This window comes from Hippocampus bargibanti, linkage group LG03 (assembly GCF_051943395.1).
Source record: "Hippocampus bargibanti isolate YZ-2025 linkage group LG03, ASM5194339v1, whole genome shotgun sequence".
In the NCBI taxonomy this organism is placed as follows: domain Eukaryota; kingdom Metazoa; phylum Chordata; class Actinopteri; order Syngnathiformes; family Syngnathidae; genus Hippocampus; species Hippocampus bargibanti.
This window is the reverse complement of record NC_142736.1, coordinates 22,584,525-22,606,771: the sequence shown is the minus strand read 5'-3', so window position 1 is coordinate 22,606,771 and position 22,247 is coordinate 22,584,525. Positions and strand designations below refer to the sequence as shown.

Below are 22,247 nucleotides of genomic sequence, written 5' to 3'. Positions count from 1 at the left end.
AGGGTACATATATTTCCATCTCGGCTATTAATTACGTCGTCTACCCCAAAAGTTTGAATTCATGTACAGTAATACGTCTGTGTAAGCTCTCAGTCGTACCGGAGTGGTCCATCGATGAGAAGGTTTCTTGAAGGATTCTCATAAAACAAAAAAATCCTTCATTAAACCGGTCTGGTGGGGTGAGGTTCAATTTGGATCGTTCATACAATAGCCTGCTTAGGCAAAACAGGTTAGACAACATTCGTAATGCTGATGAGGTGATACCGGAGGGAGTGGGGCAAACAGGCCAGTCGTTAGTCAGGAATGTAGGAACAATCAGTGGGGCCACAGGAAGTGGTCCTCTGCTCCCCCCAACCTGAGAGTAGGGACCTATCATAGCTGTGTCCGTCGCTGCCATGTCTGCACATTAGGGATATACGTATAAACAGGGCCGATACGACCAGTAAGACTTGTTCGCTGACGAGGCCTCTTGGATAGGAGGCGAAACGTCCGACACCTTCAAAAAAGTACAGATGACGGCTGAAGAAACCTTCTCACCGATTCGTGTACAGTAGTTTCATGATTCGAGGTTCCGCCCAGTCTTGTGTTTTGAAGCCATAGTTGTGTTAAGGAACGTACCACTTTCAGAGAATAAACATAGAATAACTAATCCGACATGGGCAATGGAATGAACAAGGTAGGTTAAAAGTGATTTTCATGTTGCGGCGTTGTGGGCGACATATTAAAATTGTGTTCGTAGGTAATCGATTTGACGTTCGAACAAGATGTTGACTGGCGATAGCACATGCTACATTCAGACGTCTTTTACACCTAGATCCACTAACGTTGCATTCGGCAAAAGTCACCAAACTTTTCATTCGAGATTTAACTCAAATGAAAAATTTGCAATTCCAGATTAAATTGATACTGTTTCAATAAAGTAATTCAGCCACAGACTAACATGATGCTTGGAATATGACGAACCGGATTAATTTTGTTTACACTCACTTGGGAGCTATTGATTCAGCAAAATATGAAGCGTGAAGTCACACTGCGGACTTCACTTGAACTTGACCGTGATGGTTAACTCCAAAATGGGATCAAATAAGAGTTGACATGTGGTAACTTTAGTTTCCGTTTAGCATATGAACATACTGATCATTTGTCTTGAAAGCACTTTATTTAATTTGAGAGCTAAATATTTTTGAGATGATCTTCTTTTCCTTTCGGCTTTTCCCTTCAAGGGGTCGCCACAGCAAATCAGTGTCCTTCATCTTTAGAGGTGTGATCCACATGTTTGTTTTGGCCAAGCTTTTACCTCTGATGCCCTTCCTCACACAACCCTCTGTATTTATCCGGGCTTGGGACCGGCACAAGAAGACATATGTCCCTTTGTGGCTACAGAACAAGCAACTTGCTCAGTAAAAGGCTCCCAAATACAAAATGGTCATCGGCACAGCAACATTCAAAAAAGCAAAAAAACTATACTCACCATTTGATAACAATGCTCTGATCTTACCGTGAAATGGGCATCTCTTTCCTTACATTACATCACAAACAGAATTTGAGATGATACTGTAAAAAAAAACAACCAATGTAGGTCAAGTTGTACAATGTCCAGTGTCCCCATTTCTCATCTCTTCTTTGGGATGACCCTTCAATGCTTCGGGCCTTGTATGTCCCTGAGGGCAACATTGCCTTTCCCATTGTGGATTCTTAAGCTTTAAGCCTGAAATCCAATCAGGCTCAGCTTGGGACATTTGTTCCTTTTTTGGGGAACCTTTTTGAAGCCTGACTATCATATATGTAGAGACTAAGAAGAGTACAACATGTCTGTGACTTCTGCTTCACAGGTTGTTGACGGCCTTTACCTTGGGAGTATAAGAGGTAAGGAAGAAAGACATCTTTGTCGTTTCATTTCTTGGGTCCGTTATTGGATGGCACTTTATTTTATTTTTATTCTGATGTTGAAATCTAGACAATGTTATGTAAGATAAATGTGAGGAATATTATTTACTTTTCACATTATTTTAAATGCAAGAACATACTAGGATATATTATTTTGCCTTCGCACAAGTTATTCTCATTATTTGGATTAGATTTCATTTCATATAGAATGTTGGTTATGTGCTCTCCAAAGTATAGGTGATCTCATCTTAAAAAAGAAGTTGCAAAATGAAACAGAGCCATGCTGTGCCCCTCATTTCTTCTTTTCGATGAAATACTGTATACTGTTTGATTGCTACTTGGTTTGAGAGATGGAACTGTCATATTTACCTAGTTATTTGTTTCATGCATTACTATTCTCCAAGAAGTGTTTCCATATGACTTTAGCGGATGTGCCTTAATAATGGTGTGACTTTCTTTTAACGTAGTTATGCCCGTTAGTTCCACCACCACCTAAAATGGGATTTAAAGTGTTTTAACTCTTGCCAGTGATCACATTACATCAGCACAAGTGACTGAACTGGATCTCAGAGTTGCTAAAGGTTGTCTCACAACTCCCAAATTAATTTTCAATTCCCCTCATTGTCTTTGATCTAGATGCAGAAAACCGAAAAAGCCTGTCACAGAATGGCATCACCCACATCCTTTCTGTGTACAACAATGCCCATCCTGTATTTGAGGTTAGTACAGTGGAAGTATTGTCCACTCCCAAATACTTGATGTACAGAACACCATGGTTCAAAACGTGCTGATTTTTTATAAGCGTTATTAGCCGACAGAGGGCAGTGTTGAGCTGCAGATGATGCATGAGTGTCCCGGGGTAGTTGTCTAGGCACATATTTGATTTCATTTTGCATTTTTTTCAACCAACGAGAAAGTTTAGTTACCGTTTCACTAGAACCCTCAACAAAAAAGAAACAGAAATTCTCAAAACAGGAGTACAAAATAATATTTCGGACCTTTACTGGGATTAGTTTGATGATGTCTTCACAAACAAAGACTAATTTTCAGCATATCATATGAAAATATGGCATCTTGATAAAATGTCTTCTCAGTAGATCCATCATTTTATGCCTTCTGTTTTTTTTTTGTTTTTAGTTAGTTCCTAGCAAAAACTGCTATGTTGTAACGTCATTAGTAAAAAAAACTTATGAAACACCAACAGGCAAAACTTGTTTCCCAAAAACATATTCTTGTTGTAAAAATAATCGCTTTGGCAAATGATATAAGTTTTCATGATTATGATTTTCAGGACAAGACCTACCTTTGTATTCATGCAGCAGATGATTCCAGCCAGAATCTGTGAGTGTAAAACACACACATCAAACATATTGTTCTGGTTGTCAAATCTGATGAGCTGTATGGAGGTTTGGTGTAAAAAGTAGTCCTTCTCTCATAACCTCCAATATACATTGTAATGTCATGAGAGGCTAGCTCCCAGTGGGGCAGGACAAGGAGTGCAACGGGCGACAGGTTTGAATGCAAACAAAGGTAATAAAAAAAGGGTTTCAGGGGTAATTCACAAGCAAAAAAAGGCTAGAATAGCGTCCCTTCCAATTCTCAAAGTACAACAAAGTCTCTTTTAAGGTGAAACTGAAGATGGGGTCTCACCCCTCTTGACATCCTTCCTAGGTAGCCTAGCCACATTTAGCAAGGGTCCAAATCCAGTGTTCCGTCCGATGGTCCCAACTGGTGACGAGTTCCATGTAGCAATCTGTTTCTCCACAGAGCACAACAATGGCACTTGTCTCCCCACCGCACACTCAGAGGCTCTCTGGCTTTAAAAGCCATGCATGCCAATCAAGCCACAATCAGCCACAGGTGTGGGGTTTGGATTGCTGCCTTCCACCAGATAGGGTCAAAAAACTCTCTCTGGGTGAAGCCATCTTAGTGGAATGTATTTCCCCTCCAGGACCGCGCCTCTCGTGACATCGCAACATGTATATATTTTTTGTATTTCTATACGAATGTTACAAAAAGAGCTCAATGGGGTAATTCCGTTTGTCATCTTATTCGTGTTGAAAGCATCATGAGGTGGCCTTCCACCCTTGCAATAACCCGATGAGTCACCGTGTTTATATTCATGGCCAAGAAGCTTCTTTTCATGCAACTCTAGTTTGGCTCATTTTGGACCGAATTCACAGCACAAGCACTGAGATCCTTCCAAATGCAATTATCACATGCTTGATCACAGTAAAGAAAAAGCTGTGCTCGGTGGATGATATTTTTTTTCTCAAAATATGTAGAATGATAAACAAATACAAGCACAGCTAATAGCAACAATAAATGTTGTAAAAGCGCAGTATAAATCAATATGTATTGTATAATTACAATTCAGGGAACAAATACAATGTTTAAAAAAATTAACATTTTGCATGAAGGTATTTAACTCATTCACAGCCAGACTATGTGCAAAAATGTGTCCACTCCAGTGCCAGGGTTTTTGTCATTTTCACTCAAATTGCAGGACTAACAGAATATTGAGTTTTTAGACTACATAAACATTCAATAGAGCATTGGAAACCTTAGACTCTTATTTGGCTCTAGTTATCTGCAATGGAAATGGGGGCGGCTGTACAAAAGGCAAATGCTGCCCCCTCGTGGGAGGGAAAACATTGACAGAGGTCTGACCGCAGCTTGATTCGCACTTCCTCCACAAGGAAAACAAAACCCCCAAAAAATTCAGGAATGGCGCTCTACGTCATGCTTTTCAATTCTCGAATAAATCCGGGAATGGCAGTGAATGAGTTAAACAAAAATAACTTTAAGCCAAAGCTTTTTGAAATAATAGTTTTTTTATTTAATGTATTTAATTCATTTAATTTATGAGACTTCAAAATCATGAAAAACAAAGTTATAGTCATTCCTAAATGCTGTGGCTGAATGCGCTAAAAACCACGCCTTGTTTAACTCTCAATTAAAATACCACTTCTCTGATCTAAAAACTGGTCCAACTTCATGTTGTGTCTTTTCAAAGCTTAAAAAAAACACCATGTCAACTCCCCTCCCCCCAAATATTTGTTGCTTGGATGCATGTTGCCGAATGGCCCGGAGAGGCCTGACCTCCAGTGTTGCAATCAGGCACCTTCCCTCAGGCAGCAGAGGAAGGAAACCTCGGTGACATCTGGCTGTTGCTTCTGACCACCCAACGCTTTAATGATCCCCACTCTGTCACAATCTCCATTCTGACTGATGCGAGGAGCGAGACCAACTGTCGCTCCACCGCGCTCGCCACTAGCAAGGGGGCCCCCGTCCCCATTGCTTAAGGTCCGATCAATTGTTCGTATAGCTGAGATGTCACATGTACTGGAGCTGTTTGGGGTTTCGTCCAGCTCTAACGTCTATAATGTGGTATGGATGTGAACTCGGCCATGATTTCAGTTCCCTTTTTTTGCTCCATATTAAATTTATATTGGCACAAATTTGGTAATGTGTCACCTTTGTAGGTAAAGGACACATTTGGTCATTTAAACTGGGTGTGTTTAATTGACTATATAAGTTAAAGGACAACCGACACCTCCGGACAAGGTATGTCCATAATTTGTAAAATCATTTCAAATGACTTCTACTGAGCGCATTTTACAAAGATTCAACCGCATATAGCTATATTGTACGTTTTAAGACTCGCGCTGAATATTCAGGAAGTCTTGTTTTCGAGTTGATTACGATCCCCTGAGTGACGTCACAGACGGACGCCCGTGACCCAGAAAGCGACACAATGCGTTTTGGGTACATTGTTTGATCTGAAAACATCGTGTTGATCCATGTTTATGGCGAAATTAGAAGGAAAACTACATAAATAATGCAATGGTGAATCGTTGTGTGCCAATTGCGATAACATGCATAAAGGTGTAAATTTGCACAAATTCCCAGTGGACAAATCAGCCCGAAGCTTGTGTGCCATCTTGTGCATTTTCTGGGCGCTACATTGAAGTCCACACGGCTCGAATTGATACGGAATGAATCTTTAATCGATTGCAAACATTTATGCTTTCCTCTTCAGCACTATTTGAATCATATTCATAACTGGATGAGTAACAAGAAAGCATCTTCTCCGAATCTGAACTCTCTGAAGCCGTTGTTTTGATTCTGGAGCACGGCAGTGTGTGACCAACAGTGATGTCACAATCAAGGGGCGGGACTTTCTGAATCTGCCCAGATCCGAGCTCATTTTGTGGCAGTTTTGGGACACTTTAAGTCATTTTTATTGGTGTTTTGCATTTGACTAAAAATATCAGCCTGCGTGTTTTGGGTATTTTAGAAGCTATAAAACGTTTTTGCTGATGTCAGTTAGGAAACCAAAAAATGGTGTCGGTTGTCCTTTAAAGGTAAAGTTGTTAATATTATGCATGTTCATTTAACATGCCATTTTTTTGACTTTTTTTTTTTTGATTGAGGGTTTTTTTTTTTTATCTGAATGTGGTATCAACCCAACTTTACTGCCTTTATAAATGCATAATTCGCCTCCAAAAATGCATATTTTTTTATGCCTCAATAGAATTAAAACAATTAATAAAAGGGTAAAAAGATTCACATGACAGGACAGTACTTTGAAGCAACCGGCCTGCCATTATACTCCAATTCAACGGCACCGTGAGAGCGAAAGCTTTTTTGTTGCGTTTCACCACATTCAGCTAGTTCAAACCAAAATTTCACAGGGTAAATTTCTGCATATTTAACAAGATGAGCGGAAGTCTTCATGCTGGGAAGACAGAACAAAGTGCTGAGGAGACAAATTTTGAAGTGGACTTTTGGTCTCAGGAAGAAGTGCGGCTGGAAGGAGTCTATTTTAGCCGGCGACTGTTACTTTGTCTGCTGTTGAGTAACCAGCAGCTGGTCCCGGGAGTTTGCTATATCAGCCTTCTGCTTCTTGATTATAGGAAACGTTATCAGTGTTTCCCAACTGTTTGCAAGGATTGTCGTACACAACGTTTCTCCGCATGCCTTTTGTTACCCTCACTACTTTTTTCCATACTATTTAAGACTTTGCTGCATTTTTGTTTACATCAGAATTAGAAAGCCTTTAATAGTGCCACAATGGGGGAAATTTGCAATCTACAGCAGCAATTTGAAAGTGGATGGGGGGGGTAAAGACAAAATATTCTAAGCATAATAGAAATGTCAGAGGACTGAAATGTATAACTGTGCAAAAATGTTTCATAAAGAACTGTACATAATGCAAGTTTTAAAAACATATTTGATATATGTACTGTATTGAGTCAACATAAGGTGGCTGTGCTATTGACAATGCACATGTTCCAAAGATCACGTGGGAAAATAAATTTGATGTAAAACAGAACAAAGGACACTTAAATTACTTTCCGTGTCTCTTGTCTGCACTGTGGCCTACATTACTGGACCAAGTCAACATCTATGAAAACTAGTGTCCCCATTTTTGTATTTGGTGTGATTTGAGTCATCTTTGCATCAGGCCGGTATCACATCCCAATTCCGCCACCCACATACACAAAGTCAAGGCCTCATCCATATAGTTTCAATTCAAGATGCCTTTACTCAATTCCTTATAATGTATCATGTATTTTTAGCTGAGTGGCTGCCTTTCCAGCAGCTCATGTATTTTTTTTTCTACTTTCATTCCTTTCATCACTTTGCTGCTGTGAAATGAAAATTTCTCCACTGTGAGACGAATAAAGGCATATCCAATCCAATCCAATCCAATCCAATCCAATCCAATCCAATATTGTATGTTAGGAAAGGCTGCTGTAAACTACGGTCGAGGGTTGCTTGATGTGAAATCCGCACAGTTTAAGGTCTGATTGCATGAATTTTATAGGTTTTCATTTATTCCGTAGGTTGCAACATTTTAAAGAATGCGTCCGTTTCATCCATGAATGTCGCCTGAACGGCGGAGTGTGTCTGGTTCACTGGTAGGTGATCGATCAGTAAACATCATGTTCAGTTTTGATTTAGTCAAAAGTACCTCAGTATGATACATTGTCCTTCCACATTACCACAAGCTGCAGTATTAAACCTGATCTGGTTATTGTGGTGGCTCTTATGATATGAATCATGGCTAATGTTGTGACTTGCCAGTGCAGAAGATGCAACACATTTGGCTTGGCTTCCTGAACTGCGTGTTTTTCATACAGCCTTGCAGGTGTGTCACGCAGCACTACCATGGTGGTGGCCTACCTGATGACTGTCACCCATTACAGCTGGGAGGAGTGTCTCACCGCAATCAAGGCCGTTCGTTCTTTTGTCGGCCCAAATTGCGGCTTCCAGGAGCAGCTGCGGGAATACCAGACAACACAAGTACAAGAGGTTTGTACAAGTTTATCCTAGTGACTACACGGGGTACATCTGTACATTGCAATACCATCCAATAATGTTGCTTTTATAAAGCCAAAAAAGGAAATCAGTGGCGGGCATCTACATGTGCATGAGGATAGACATTACAGTCACAATTGCCATGCCGCTGCGGTGTAGAACGGGAACCGCTGGGGGGGTGCTGCGATTGCATTAGCTCAGTACTGCTCATCACATGTTTTGTTTCACTGTCAGCATCTTTCATGCATTGATTTTGAGGATTACAGGGAAAAAGGCTGAGTTCTCTGATCATGCCAGTCTACATTGAATATGTGAATATTTTCGAGTGCAGTTGTATGTAAGTTTAAGATTGGGTGGATTTACATTTAAAGGGATACTTGACTCATTTCTGCCCTTTTAGGTGGCAAAATGTAATTGTCTCAAACTATTTTAATTCCTTTTGGTGTGCAATTAGCACCGTTTAGAAACGCATTTTGTCACTGGCTGCGGACTGAATATGACATCACATGTACTCAGGCAGATGTGAAGAGAGAAGTCACCTTGTAAGATGCCAATGTTTCGTCATGTTCCAATATGAGGTTTTTGATCCTCTCTACAAAACCTGTGGTGTTCTCTACGTGATATTCTGTGTTACCAACCAACGGAGCTAAGATAGTTTTTAAATATTTGGCTACACTGTATGTAGAGGAGTCAATGCTACAAACAATGGGTCTGAGGGGGAACCCTTCTTTATGTATTTTTCAATTTTCAATTTATGGAGAAATTCACCAAACAAATTCATGGTTGTGCTATGGGCTCACCAGTTTCACCAGTTTCACCCATAGTGGCTAATCTGTACATGGAAGAGATGGAGAAACAGGCCTTACATCCTTCCCGGGGACAGAACCTAGACACTGGTTTAGATATGTGAACGATACTTTTGTCATAATTAAAAAACAAGAAATTCAATCCTTCGCAGATCACCTCAACTGAGTAGACATCAACATTAAATTTACTCATGAGGACATTAAAGAGACACAAAATTCCTACTTATTTCAAACCGATAAACACTTTAAGGCAAAAATTAGTGCATCCAAAAGATAGGCTGCCAAATGAAAAACAAAGTAATGTAGTTTATTCAATACATTGTAAGAATGAAAATTGTAAAGAGCAGTACATTGGGGAGACTAAACAAATTCTCAAAAAAAGACTTTATCAACATCGCAGGGATAATACTAGTGGGCCTCAATCGGCAGTGCATATGCACCTAAAAGCTAGCGACCACTCATTTGACGACAATGAGGTTAAAATCTTAGCGAAAGAACAGAGATGGTTTGAAAGGGGAGTAAAAGAAGCAATTTTCATAAAACAACTAAATCCTTCATTAAACCGGTTTGGTCGTGTGAGCAGCATTTGGATCGTTCATACAATAGCCTGCTTAGGCAACATAGGATTAGTAATACTGATGAGGTGATACCGATCGAAGTGGGGCAATCAGGCCAGTCGTTAGTCAGAACGATAGGAACTATCAGTGGAGCAGCTGCAGGTAGGAGTCCTCTGCTCCCCCCAACCTGAGAGCAGGGACCTATCATAGCAGAGTCCGGCACCGCCATGTCTGGACAGTAGGGATATATATAGGGGCTAGACCAGGGATGGGCAAACTTTTTGACTCGCGGGCCGCACTGGGTTCTAAAATTTGACAGAGGGGCCGGGCCAGGAGCATTTGGAGGGAGTGTTTGGGCCGGAAATACTAAACCTACAGCATTAAAGGACAACCGACGCCTCCCGACAAGTTATGTCCATAATTTATAAAATCACTTCAAATGACTTTAACTGAGCGTATTTTACAAAGATTCCACAGCATATAGCTATAGTTTACGTTCTAAGACTTGTGCTGTATATTCACTAAGTCTTGTTTTCGAGTTGATGACGATCCCCATGTGACGTCACGTTTGGACCGCCCCTGACCGAGAAAGCGACACACAATGCATTTTGGGTACTTTGTTTGGTCTGAAAACTTCGTGTTGATGGCGAAATTAGAAGGAAAACACATAAATAACGCCATGGTGAATCGTTGTGTGTTGCACCAAGACAACTATTTGATATTCGCTGACACAAATTCCCAGCTGACAAATCAGCCCATTTCCAACGGAGCTTGGGCGCAATCTTCTGCATTTTCTGGGTGCTACATTGCTGTCATTGGCGGCTCGAATTGATATGGGAGGACTCCTTGAATCATTTGCAAACATTTATGCTTTCCTCTTCAGAACTATTTGAATCATATTCATAACTGGATGAGTAACAAGAAAACATCTTCTCCGAATCTGAAGCCATTGTTTTGATTCTCGAGCAAGGCAAGACGTCATGGCGTGACGTCACGAACAAAGGCGTGGGACCTTCTGAAACTGGCCATTTCCGGATTCATTTTGAAGTCATTTTTATTGGTGTTTTTCATTTAACTAAAAATATCAGCCTGCCTGTTTTGGGTATTATAGATGCTATAAAACGTTTTGATAATGTCAGTGGGAAACACAAAAAAATGGTGCCGGTTGTCCTTTAAATGTAGTGTGTACAAACCTCAGCACAGTAAGAACCCAATTTATTAACTGTCTTTCAAATGTGAAAAATATCCCTGATCAGTTAATAAATTTGTCTCAAGGAATATGGCGTTTACATACTATTTCGCAGATACTTGGAGGAGGAAATGGAAATAGATTAAAATAACATATGCACTGTGATTCATCAAGATTGCGTCTATTTTTAATAGGTTTTCATTGAAGGGGCAAAGTTAAAGAAATCAACATTTATTGAAAAATGGAATCACTTTCAACATTCAAAACATATTATTCCACAACGAAATATTCAAGCTCAATAATACCTACTTGTGTTAAATTCCGCCAAATCATAGATGGTTTGTCCTGACCGCGCGCTCAACAAACTCCTCACTGACGCCCTCGCCTTCACGCGCAAACAATACACGCGTACCGTCGCCGAGCACACAGACATAGGCAACCTGCAGTGAAATTTGCATATATTTACAATAGCCTGCTTAGGCAACATAGGATTAGTAATACTGATGAGGTGATACCGATCGAAGTGGGGCAATCAGGCCAGTCGTTAGTCAGAACGATAGGAACTATCAGTGGAGCAGCTGCAGGGAGGAGTCCTCTGCTCCCCCCAACCTGAGAGCAGGGACCTATCATAGCAGAGTCCGGCACCGCCATGTCTGGACAGTAGGGATATATATAGGGGCTAGACTTTAGTTTGCTGACGAAGTTTCTTGGATAAGAAGCGAAACATCCGACACCTTCAAAGAAGTACAGATGACGTCTGAAGAAACCTTTTCATCGATACTAAGCGCATAGTTAATGCTCTTAATATGCAGTATATTACTGTGGCATCCAAAAATGTTCAACAGACCGTATTTTCCGGTGTATAAGGTGCACCCAAAAGCCTTCATTTTCCTCAAAAGATGACCCTGCGCCTTATACACAGGTGTGCCTTGTATGTGAAGTCCTATAGAGACACAACAGGTCTCACAACTACTTCCAGCAGTCAGCGACTCAACTTCCGCCTGTAGAAGAACTAGTGCGTAACCTCAACCTCAACCTCTACTGTATCTATCGCCTTATAATGTAGTTCACCTTATACGTGTATTTGGAAATCTTTTATATATTTGGATTTGATTTGATTTACCTTTATTAGTCTTATTTGGAAAACCTTTTTCATTCATTGAAGAAGCGCTTTATAGTCCGGTGCCTCTTATACTGTATATGGAAAAAGGTTGAAAATACAGTACACCATTCGTTGGGGCCTTCCTTATACACCGGAAAAGACAGTACTTGGAAATAAAATATCCCTTTTTAGAGCGTTTTTTAATGAACACTTAATCTTACTAGTACACTCTTAAATGTTTGACAACCACTGCCTTGAACTAATTACCATATCATAATATATGGTGTGATCCCCCCCAAAAAATCGACATTTCTTAACCCTGCAACCAAATTGACTTGGTCACCACCAAAGAAAACCACAAGCATAAGGAAAATACACAAAGTCACTGGAAGTGGAAATCATCTTGCATATTTATTATTGTGGTTGCCATTTGCAATCATGTACAACTGCACTACATGTTTCTCAGAGTTCATTCTAGTAGTTTCTCTCTCTTGCAACAAAAATATGACCAACATCTCTCTGTATGATATATTCAGTTGTGCATGACCTCTACAACCACAACAATAAACATGTTAAATATTTATAATGCTTCTGATGCCGTTCTTGCTCATTGATGGTCAATATTTCTTGTTTTAATTATCATCAATATTGCTAATTACTTCATCATGTAATACCTGAGAAGGTGGAAAGAGACCCAGGCTGACTCGATGGACACAAGATGGATTGTATGTGATCGTTCCGACGTTTATCAGGATAAATGGCATGAGCTGCGATATGTAATAAAATTTTATGTTGCTTTAGGTGTAATAACCAAGGTTCATGATACAAAAGCCTGAAAGAAAGCCAACTGGAGATTGGGTGATCCAAACCTTTGTCCCCATTTTAATTCAGACCACCTCATTTTTAGTTTTGGTATACGTATTGTAATGGAATTGTAATGGTTGAATACACACACGCACGCATGCACAATAACAATATGACTGAGCTGAACAGGATTACCATATACTAATACCGATTTACCTGCAGTACAGAGCGTGGTTGGAGTCCAGCTTCCAGGCCAGTCCGTTTAAGGACCAGGAGCAGGTGGGCGCCTTATTGATTCAATACACTGGGCAACAAGAGAACCAGAGACAAGCTGGTGACGAGCGCTGGATAAAACGGGACGTGGACATATGCTCCCTTCCGCCCAACCCGGCTCATCCTGAAGACAGCAGCTAAAGTACGAATCCCAGCAGCAACTCGCCCCTGACAAAATGTTTAATTTATTCTTCACGCTCACCTCCTTGACTTCACTCCTTGTGCCTCCTTGTTTCCTTCACTGAGCCCATCAATGCTCAGACGTCTTTCTGAAAAGCATCAGCACCTTAGCCATGATGACATCACCTGTGCGTCCACGTGATCCTCTCAGCATGTTGCAATATGCTAAGCAGCCTTAAAGATTTGTGATTTGGCTCTGTTATAATGGTTGTTTATCTGTTTTGGTATTTTACTGCTTTCCTGGCTTTGTCTAAATGAGAAAAAAGATCACGGTAAAGGTGCAAACCGAACAAAAGTTCATTAGTTTGTTTTATACAAGGCAATGTTGACAATTCACCGTTACAACAGTTTTAATGAAGGATCTTGCAAGTTCAAACACTACCGTCTTCCTTATTTTTAATGAAACTGATTTGATTTATCATTTTAATGTTTGTACATTGTTGTCTGTCTTCAGATTGAATTGGCAGTGTACAAGTATTTTGATTGCACATTTCTGTTTTGGTGTTTTTTAATAAACCGGAATTACTGATTTCAATGTTTTGATTGGAAGTTTTTGTGTTTTTATAATAAAAGGCTATCACAGATTTTAAAAAAATACTGCATATGATTAAATCGATGTCATTGTTTTGACATTAAGAACTGCTTGTTTCACATTATTTTACCTCTGATACTAAAAATGTATGTATTGGATAACTTCCTATTCCAAAACTATCACACTCTATTTCAAACCCAAACTGCCAGTACCTTACTCTCCCCAATGAGCCCAACCACTACGGGAATGGTTAAAAAAAGGCGTTTGACTTGTGCCTCACAGAGTATCTTTGTAATTCTTGGCAGTAAGGAGAACTTTTTTTTTAATTGATGGGAATTTTTAAATACGTATACTGGTAAATGTTATAATATTACGTGGGTGGCCCGGTAGTTGAATGGTCAGAGGTTAGATTCCAGCTTTGCCCTTTCTGTGTGGGGTTTACATGTTCTTTGTGTTCCTTGTGTTTCCTCTCACATTTCAAAAACATGCATGGCAGGCTAGTTGAATACCTGTACTCCAAATTGTCCCTCGTTGTGAGCGTGAGTGGTTGATCTTTTGTGTGTGCCCTGCGATTGGCTGGCAGCCAGTTCAGGCTCGAATAAGACGTGATTGGCTCCAGCGCTCCTCGCAACCTCATTGAGGGCAAAGTGGTTTGGAAAATGAATGAATCATATTATCTAGCCTTTAAACATCTGCCCCCCCCCCCCCCCCCCCCCCCAAAAAAAAAAAAAAAAAGTACCTCGAACTCTCTGACCTGACACGCAATTCAACAGCTTCTGTTTCAATAGATATGTGTTCTCAAAACGAGGTGGGTTAACCAGGGTCTCCACAAAATGTCCCCACTTGTGACTGATTGCTTTTTGACGTGGGTAGCAACTTGTGTCAGACCGTTTCTTGTAAATGGGCACACTTAGAAGAACCCGTTATCGTAGTAGGCGGGGCCTGTGGTGACCTGGCAACGGCAATTGGTCAGAATCTACCTACGTCATATAGTCGCCGCCATTCATAACAATAAACTTGACAGGGACGCGTGGGGAGTAATCATTTATTAAAATCTCACTTCTCATCAACACCTCATCGTAAGTGCCTTTACTTTCGCTTTCGGAGGTAAAAATGCTTTTCCTTGAAATTACTTCCTAAATTTGTCATTCCAGCCTATGTTGTAATCATACGAGCATCTCTTGGTTTAGGTGACCCAAACGTGATGACGAATTCTGGAGGTCGAAGACTAAAGCAGTGGCTGATCGAGCAGATCCAGAGTGGACAGTACTCTGGACTCCTGTGGGAGGATGGAAGCCGAATCATGTTCCGAATTCCATGGAAACACGCGGGGAAACAGGATTACAACCAAGAAGTAGACGCATCAATTTTTAAGGTACAATACCATACATATTGATTTATAGAGCGCTTTAACAACAGCTGAAGCTGGAACAAAGCACTAAACAAAACTGTTAACATGAAGTTAAATAATAAACACAAAACATACAAAACATAACACAAAACATGGACAGTCGTTCAATTCCGACCGCTTTGCTCACTTTGTTGTGTCAAGCAGTTTGTACACTCTTTTTGAATGTTCTTTTTTTAACTTGTACTTTTATAATAATAATAATAATAATAATAATAATAATAATAATAATAATAATAATAATACATATGTATATATTGTTATTATTATTATTATTATTAGTAGTAGTAGTAGTAGTAGTAGTAGTAGTAGTAGTAATAATAGTAGTTATAGAAGTAGCAATATGTATCTGCTGTGATTGTCTGGTTGACCAATAACCAACCATCCTAATCATGAGTGGATATCCTCATTTGTCGGAATAGTAAGTACAAGTATATTTTAAACTACCTTTTTTGAACGAAGGCACATATTTCACATCACAAAAACTTTCTCGGCACACCGCGAGTGTATACACATACAAAGATATGTCAATTGTAAGTGCTTTTAATCATTTTGCCTGTTGACCTATTCTACATTATTGGCAAACTAAACAAATTTTCTGTTGTAAATAAATATTCTATTATCCAAACACATCAGAATCAGAAAGTCTTTAATGGTCCCACAATGGGGAAATTTGCAATGATATTGGATTATTGTGCCGCACCCAAAGACCTATAATGGTGCACTTATGTGCCACGTCACACTGGTGGATTTTTGTTACAGCAAATTACATCAACTCTCTGAAGTTGAACTCTCTGAAGTCATCTAAATTGTCTAGATGTTTTATTATTTGTCTGCAAATGATTGTTTGTCCATATGTGTCCTGCTATTGACTGGCAACCAGTTCAAGGTGTAATCAGCCTTTAAAGCAAAGTGAGCTGGAATCGGGTTCAGTTCACCAAAGTAGCTCAGCGGTATATAACATGGAAGGATTGATATTATTACCATACATGGCATTTTTTTCTAGAATAAAAATCAAATTTTAAGATCCATCCATCTTTGCAGGCATGGGCTGTGTTTAAAGGCAAATTTAAGGAAGGCGACAAAGCAGAACCTGCAACTTGGAAGACCAGACTGCGCTGTGCGCTCAATAAAAGTCCTGATTTTGAGGAGGTGACAGAAAGGTCTCAGCTAGACATCTCAGAGCCTTATAAGGTCTACCGAATTGTGCCTGAAGACGAGCAGAAACGTGAGCTTTTGATTTTAAATCAGGTCATCTTTTACATTTAAATAATGGATTTGATTAATAACAGTGTTGATATGATAAGCATCATTGTCATCATTATGCTGACAACCAACATCGCTAATGAGTGTGTGAGACAAACATCTTCTGTTGTTGTGCGACAGATGGAAGAAGCTCCGCGATGGTGATGGGTACTTCCAACAGCTCTGGCGAAATGACCGACATGGACTGCAGCCTGACAGAAACAGAGGGCCTCATAAAAGAGGTAAAACTCATTCGTGTCACCTCTGTACTCCTTTTGTCTGACATTTTATTGCTATTGTTTTTGTAGGAAGAAAGCTGCAGAATCCCGGCCAGTCCCGAGTATTGGCCGCAGACGAGTGTCAGTGGTAAGAGCGGAACAGACAATTTACCGCATAACATGAGCTTTGCTGTTGTTTGTACGATGCTCGCTCAAACAGTCCGATGGAAGAATTGACTAACATCCTGTTGTACTTTGCTGACTAGGGTGACTCATTTATTGTTGTGTGAATATTTCTGATGATGAGGCAAAATAATGACACAACCTGATGTTGGGAATTTGTTGGGAGTGTTTCAGTGACCTTAATTCTTCTCTTTTTCATTCACAGCCTTCCCAGTGCATCCGGACCATTTACCAACTGGCACTCTTAGTTCAGGTATAGTTTGTGTCTTATATCCTTACACACAATTTTTGGAGAAAACTTTGTTGCTTTAAAAGACACTATCAGATTTAAAATGGATGTAGCAAAGTAGGAAAATAGCAATTGATTATGAAATTATGAAAAATGTTTATGTTTAAATTGTTCCAACAAAGAAACTCGAATCATTTTATGTTGTGTAGTTCATGGCCAACAAGTTGTTGGGCTAACAACATTCCTCCCAATCAAAAACAGTGCTGACATTTTAAATTAGATTGCATTTCAATATATATTATGTATATGTATTTCTTTTTTTGATTGTTTGTTACATCCGTGATGTTACGATGCCATTCATCTTTAATTGAAATTCCAAATTGTCTCAAAACCATTGGCCGCCAGTCAGCCACCCAGGAAAATGATTAATTTAAGATGCATGACAGTTTCGTCAGTTGTGGCCACGTTGCTCCCTGTGTGGCAGGCTTACGACATTTAGTGGTAAGCATAATGTGGTAGAAGACCCAATGTAAATGATATTTAAAGGACAACCGACGTCTCCGGACAAGTTGTGTCCATAATTTGTAAAATGGCTTCAAATGACTTCTACTGAGCGTATTTTACAAAGATTCCACAGCATATAGCTATATTTTACGTTTTAAGACTTGCGCTGAATATTGTTTTTGAGTCGGTGACGAATCCGTACGTGACGTCACTAAAGGACCGCCCTTTACCGTAAAAAAAGACGCATTGTAGCGGTCCTTCCATCACGTCAATGTGTTTTGCTGTACTTATTTGGTCTGGGGACCTCATGTTGCACCTAAAAGCCGCCAGAAGGCCGGAAGAGGGCGTCCAAGCGCCCTATAAGGAATTTATCAGCCTGTGGAAACGGAGGTGGCCACAGGAGGTCGCCATTGTGTTCCTCTTTTTTTTGGGTGAGAGATTTTCCCCCAATGTTGCCTCAAAATGGCACAAATAAATTATTTAATCGATTGCAGACATGTATGCTTTCCTCTTCAGAACTATTTGAATCATATTCATCACTGGATGTGTAACAAGAAAGCATATTCTCCGAATCTGAAGCCATTGATTTGATCCTGCAGCAATGCAAGACGTCTTGGCGTGACATCACGAACTGGGGGCGGGACTTTCTGAAAATGCCGAATTCTCAGCTCAATTTTTCTGCAGATTTTGGACACTTTAAGTCATTTTTATTGGTGTTTTGCATTTGACAAAAAATATCATACTGCGTGTTTTGGGTATTTTAGATGCTATAAAACGTTTTTCTGATGTCAGTTAGGAAACAAAAAAGTGACGTCGGTTGTCCTTTAAGAAGTTGTCAATTATTTTTGAGTGGTTTATGACCATAGTCTTATTACTTTACGGTTAAAACGATATTTTTGGGGGGGTGGTTCATCAATTAGTCTTTTTTTCATTGCTATGTGCAGAAGGGCTCGGTTCCTATCCCCCACGTATTCCAAGTGATTTCTGTATTTTCAATTATGCTGCAATGACGCTTTTTTTTTCTTGCCATACAACCTCCCGATAAAACCACAACCACTCTTAGCAAAAACCTGGACATTGCAGGAAAGATGCAATAGGAGCAGTTTTAAACTGAGGAAAACAAGAATCATGAGAACAGATTAACTCATTCACTGCCATTCACGAATTTATTAGGGAATTGAAAATATGACGTAGAGCGCCTTTCCCTAATTTGTTCGGGTTTTGTTTTTTCTTGATTGGGTGCCGATAAAGCGGTGGCCATATCGTCTGGCAATATGTTTTCCATTTCACAAGGATTTTCGTTTTTCCTTTGCTTTGCTTTGTTCCAGCTTCAGCTGTTTTTAAAGTGCTTCATCTCACAAAGAGGGTACAGCAAGTGCTGAAGAATGAATGACTCTCTGTGTCTTTGTGTTGTCATATTATTTATTATTTTTATTGTTTTTTTTTTACTTTACGTTACTTCTGGGTTGAGTGAATGCTGGTGCGTGTGGCTGCCGCTGCTCACCCGCAGAAAAAATATCTTGTGACTGTAAAGTGTCCTTGAGAGTTTTGAAAGGCGCTTAGAAATGAAATGTATTATTATTATTATTATTATTATTATTATTATTATTATTATTATTATTATTATTATTATTATATCAACCAATATGTATGTATTGCATTGTATTTTGTAACTCCAGACCCATATTATTTAGGATTTAACTCTTTTTTTGTGATGAAAGAAGAGAGTCTAAGGCACAGGTCTCAAAGTCGAGGCCCGGGGGCCAAATCTAGCCCACCACATCATTTTATTCGGCCCACGAAAGCAAATCATGCATGTCAAGTGATGTGATTCTTGCTATAGTCAAAAGGCAAAATTTCAAGTTGTCGTATCTAAACCACAATACAATAATAGTCATTATTCTTGATTTCAAATTTCAAAACTAGTTGTTTATTAATTTGGTGTACATTCTGTATGTAAGATGAAACATTCTAATGGCTTCCCCAAATTCATAACGACCCTCGAGAGGAAACCGTAATTACAATGTGGGCCACAACAAAAAATGAGTTTGACACCCCTGGTCTAAGGTTTCTTACGCTGCATTGAATGTTTATGTAATCCTAAAACTCAATATTCTGTGGGTCCAAGAATTTGAGTGACAATGATAAACATCCTGGCACAGGAATGTTCACATGTATGCACATCGTCTGGCATTGAAAGAGTTAATTGTCAACTGGTGACTATTGAATTACCTTCCTGAATTTGTCTCCGTGTGGCAAATAACAAGATAAATGATTTGGCATGCTTTGTTTCCTCCAGCTTTCTCCCAAATGATGATCTTTTTCTACTACGGAGGAAAGCTGATGGAGAACGTATTGGTGACTCACCCGGAGGGTTGTCGCATCTCCCCGGCCCAGCAGCACCTGGGACGCGGCACCCCCTACAGCTCAGACACCATGCAGAGCATTTACTTCCCTTCGGCTGAACTCATCGAGTTTGAACGGCAACGCCACATCACCCACAAGCTCCTGGGCCACTTGGAGCGAGGGCTTCTGCTGCGTGCCAACCGGGAGGGTATTTTCATCAAGAGGCTGTGCCAAAGCAGAGTGTTTTGGAGCGGACTGGCCGATGCGGGCTCGCATTATGGCCCGGTGCCTTGTAAGCTGGAACGGGATGCAGTGGTGAAGATTTTTGACACTGGGAAGTTCCTTCATGGTGAGATTTGGTTTGTAAAATACACAACATAGCTGGAGGAGACATTCTTGAATTAGCTGTATTTTGTCCTGTTGTATGTAGCACTGCAGCTGTACCAGGAAGGTCAGCTGCCAGCACCCGATCCAAATGTGACTTTATGTTTTGGAGAAGAGCTTCATGATCTCAGCATGGCCAAGAATAAGCGGATAATCGTGCAGGTAACAAGAATTTATTCACACTCTTTTCTTTTTTTTACTTCTCGCCAACCTTTGTTTTCATGGGTCCCGTGTCAGATCACGATGGTGAAATGTCAGCAACTGCTGGAGGCAATAAATTTGCGCCGCATGCAGCCATATTGCGCCAACATGGAGCTGTGTGATGACATCTCAGCAGAGCAGATGGCCAACATCTATCAGGATTTGTGTGGCTACAGTGGTCCTCAGAGGTCTGCCTACTACACGGACAACATGCCCATCACCGCCTGAAGGCGTACCAAGAGTGTACATGCAAGTTTATATGAGCCCTCTTTGTTTTGGATCATATTCTCAGACTGTGGTTTCTTCTCAATGCCAAAGAATGTCCATATGTTTACAGACTGCCTTTCCAGCAGCTCATGTATTTTGTTTTTCTACTTTCATTCCTTTCATCACTTTGCTGCTGTGAAATGTAAATTTCTCCACTGTGAGACTAATAAAGGCATATCCAATCCAATATCCAATTGCAATACAGTCAAAGAGGCCCGGTAGTCGAGTGGTTAGCACACCGGCTTCAAAGTGGAGAGGTCACCGGTCCGGCCTCCCTGTGTGGAGTTTGCATGTTCTCCTCGGGCCCGCATGGCTTTTCGCCGGGTCCTCCGGTTTCCTCCCACACTCCAAAAACATGCATGGCAGGCAGATTGACCACTCCAAATTGTCCCTTGGTGCGAGTGTGAGAGTGACTGTTGTACGTCTTTGTGTGCCCTGCGATTGGCTGGCAACCAGTTCAGGGTGTCCCCCGCCTCGTGCCTGAAGACAGCTGAGATAGGCCCCGCGACCCTACTGAGGAATAAGCGGTACAGAAAATGGATGGATGAATACGATCAAAGAACATGTTAATTCAATGTACTAGATTTTAATATATCAAATTCACATGTTCTTTGCAAAGGTGAGATAATGATTTGATACACCTTTGTAATCTTGTTTATTGAGTGAGTGAAATTCATGTGTGGATGTCATGTGAAGATGCTGTGCACTGAATGTAAATAGGAAATTTCTTGACTGACCAAAAGTGCTGGGTTCTTTGTTTTTTTTTTTTTTGGGTGGGGGGGTGGTCTAAATTTATTACTGTGATTTTGGCATGAAGTGGCATTTTTGAGATAGGTTTTACTATCTTCATGTCTTGTTGTACGATACAATTTTTATGATGACATTGTTATTAAAATCATATTTTCAATTAACTCATTCTAGTTTTTTCTCTTTGTGTATGTACTCTATATACCCAATATAAAGGAAAAATACACTAATGAGGCCAACCGTAGATATATGATATGGTGTAATGGTATAAATGCATGGTATAAATATATTTGAAATCATGATAATACTTGTGAATGTGACACGCGTTTGACCAAAGGATCCCCATGCTCAGATGCATTTGTGCTAACAGCACAGCTTTTGTGCTCACGTCGTATGTCTACAGTGTGGTTGTCGTTGTGTTGCAACAGCTCTTTGTGGCGTCTGAGGCTTCCCACAATTAACCATTAGAGATGAGCACGCAAACAGAAGTGATGTTGCCATCCATCACTGGTCCATGACATGGGCTGCCCACTTGAAGGAAGCACCGCTTCAGGGAAATATAAGTTTCTGAAAATGTTGGGTAACAACTGAGGACTTCCTCTTGCCCAAAGTCAGCTGGGATACGTTCCTGCAGAGTGGCTATCCCATTGAGGATTGCCGGCATAGAAAACCAATGGGTGGAATTTGTGTCTGCTTACTGCCCAAAGTAAGCTGACCCACGTGAGGATGGATGGATGGATAGATGGATGGATGGATGGATGGATGGATGGATTACATATTTATAATAATACATTTCATTTATAAGCGCCTTTCAAAACTCTCAAGGTCACTTTTAACTTGCTTGGAGGACAATTTCAC

At 40.2% G+C, this 22,247-nt stretch overlaps 2 protein-coding genes across 4 annotated transcripts; both read left to right on the top strand.

The window, feature by feature from the left end:
* The first annotated feature begins 197 nt into the window (after nucleotides 1-197).
* Nucleotides 198-13,660, top strand: dusp22a (dual specificity phosphatase 22a). 2 transcript variants are annotated; one of them, XM_088992634.1, is made up of 7 exons: nucleotides 198-676; nucleotides 1,833-1,866; nucleotides 2,524-2,606; nucleotides 3,179-3,228; nucleotides 7,740-7,814; nucleotides 8,037-8,208; nucleotides 12,895-13,660. In XM_088992634.1, exons 1-7 carry the CDS (start codon nucleotides 656-658, stop codon nucleotides 13,084-13,086), a joined length of 627 nt encoding a protein of 208 aa, XP_088848760.1. In that variant the 5' UTR covers nucleotides 198-655; the 3' UTR covers nucleotides 13,087-13,660. The 2 variants fall into 2 exon arrangements, with proteins under 2 accessions (XP_088848760.1, XP_088848759.1); XM_088992633.1 differs by lacking the exon at nucleotides 198-676 and having other exon boundaries at nucleotides 1,794-1,866.
* Nucleotides 13,661-14,686: 1,026 nt separating this feature from the next.
* On the top strand, nucleotides 14,687-21,533 carry irf8 (interferon regulatory factor 8). 2 transcript variants are annotated; one of them, XM_088992630.1, is made up of 9 exons: nucleotides 14,687-14,736; nucleotides 14,848-15,032; nucleotides 16,110-16,293; nucleotides 16,452-16,552; nucleotides 16,619-16,676; nucleotides 16,917-16,964; nucleotides 19,744-20,139; nucleotides 20,221-20,336; nucleotides 20,412-21,533. In XM_088992630.1, the coding sequence occupies exons 2-9, from the start codon at nucleotides 14,862-14,864 to the stop codon at nucleotides 20,601-20,603; spliced, it is 1,266 nt and encodes a 421-aa protein (XP_088848756.1). In that variant the 5' UTR covers nucleotides 14,687-14,736; nucleotides 14,848-14,861; the 3' UTR covers nucleotides 20,604-21,533. The 2 variants fall into 2 exon arrangements, with proteins under 2 accessions (XP_088848756.1, XP_088848755.1); XM_088992629.1 differs by having other exon boundaries at nucleotides 14,690-14,764.
* Nucleotides 21,534-22,247: the final 714 nt, after the last annotated feature.

Coding starts and splice junctions, on each gene's coding strand:
- irf8 (XM_088992630.1), top strand. CDS start 14,862: ATGACGAATTCTGGAGGTCGAAGACTAAAGCAGTGGCTGATCGAGCAG. Junction 15,033..16,109: donor TAGACGCATCAATTTTTAAG/GTACAATACCAT, acceptor CCATCTTTGCAG/GCATGGGCTGTGTTTAAAGG. Junction 20,140..20,220: donor CACTGGGAAGTTCCTTCATG/GTGAGATTTGGT, acceptor TGTTGTATGTAG/CACTGCAGCTGTACCAGGAA.
- dusp22a (XM_088992633.1), top strand. CDS start 1,809: ATGTCTGTGACTTCTGCTTCACAGGTTGTTGACGGCCTTTACCTTGGG. Junction 1,867..2,523: donor TTACCTTGGGAGTATAAGAG/GTAAGGAAGAAA, acceptor TCTTTGATCTAG/ATGCAGAAAACCGAAAAAGC. Junction 3,229..7,739: donor GATGATTCCAGCCAGAATCT/GTGAGTGTAAAA, acceptor TTTATTCCGTAG/GTTGCAACATTTTAAAGAAT.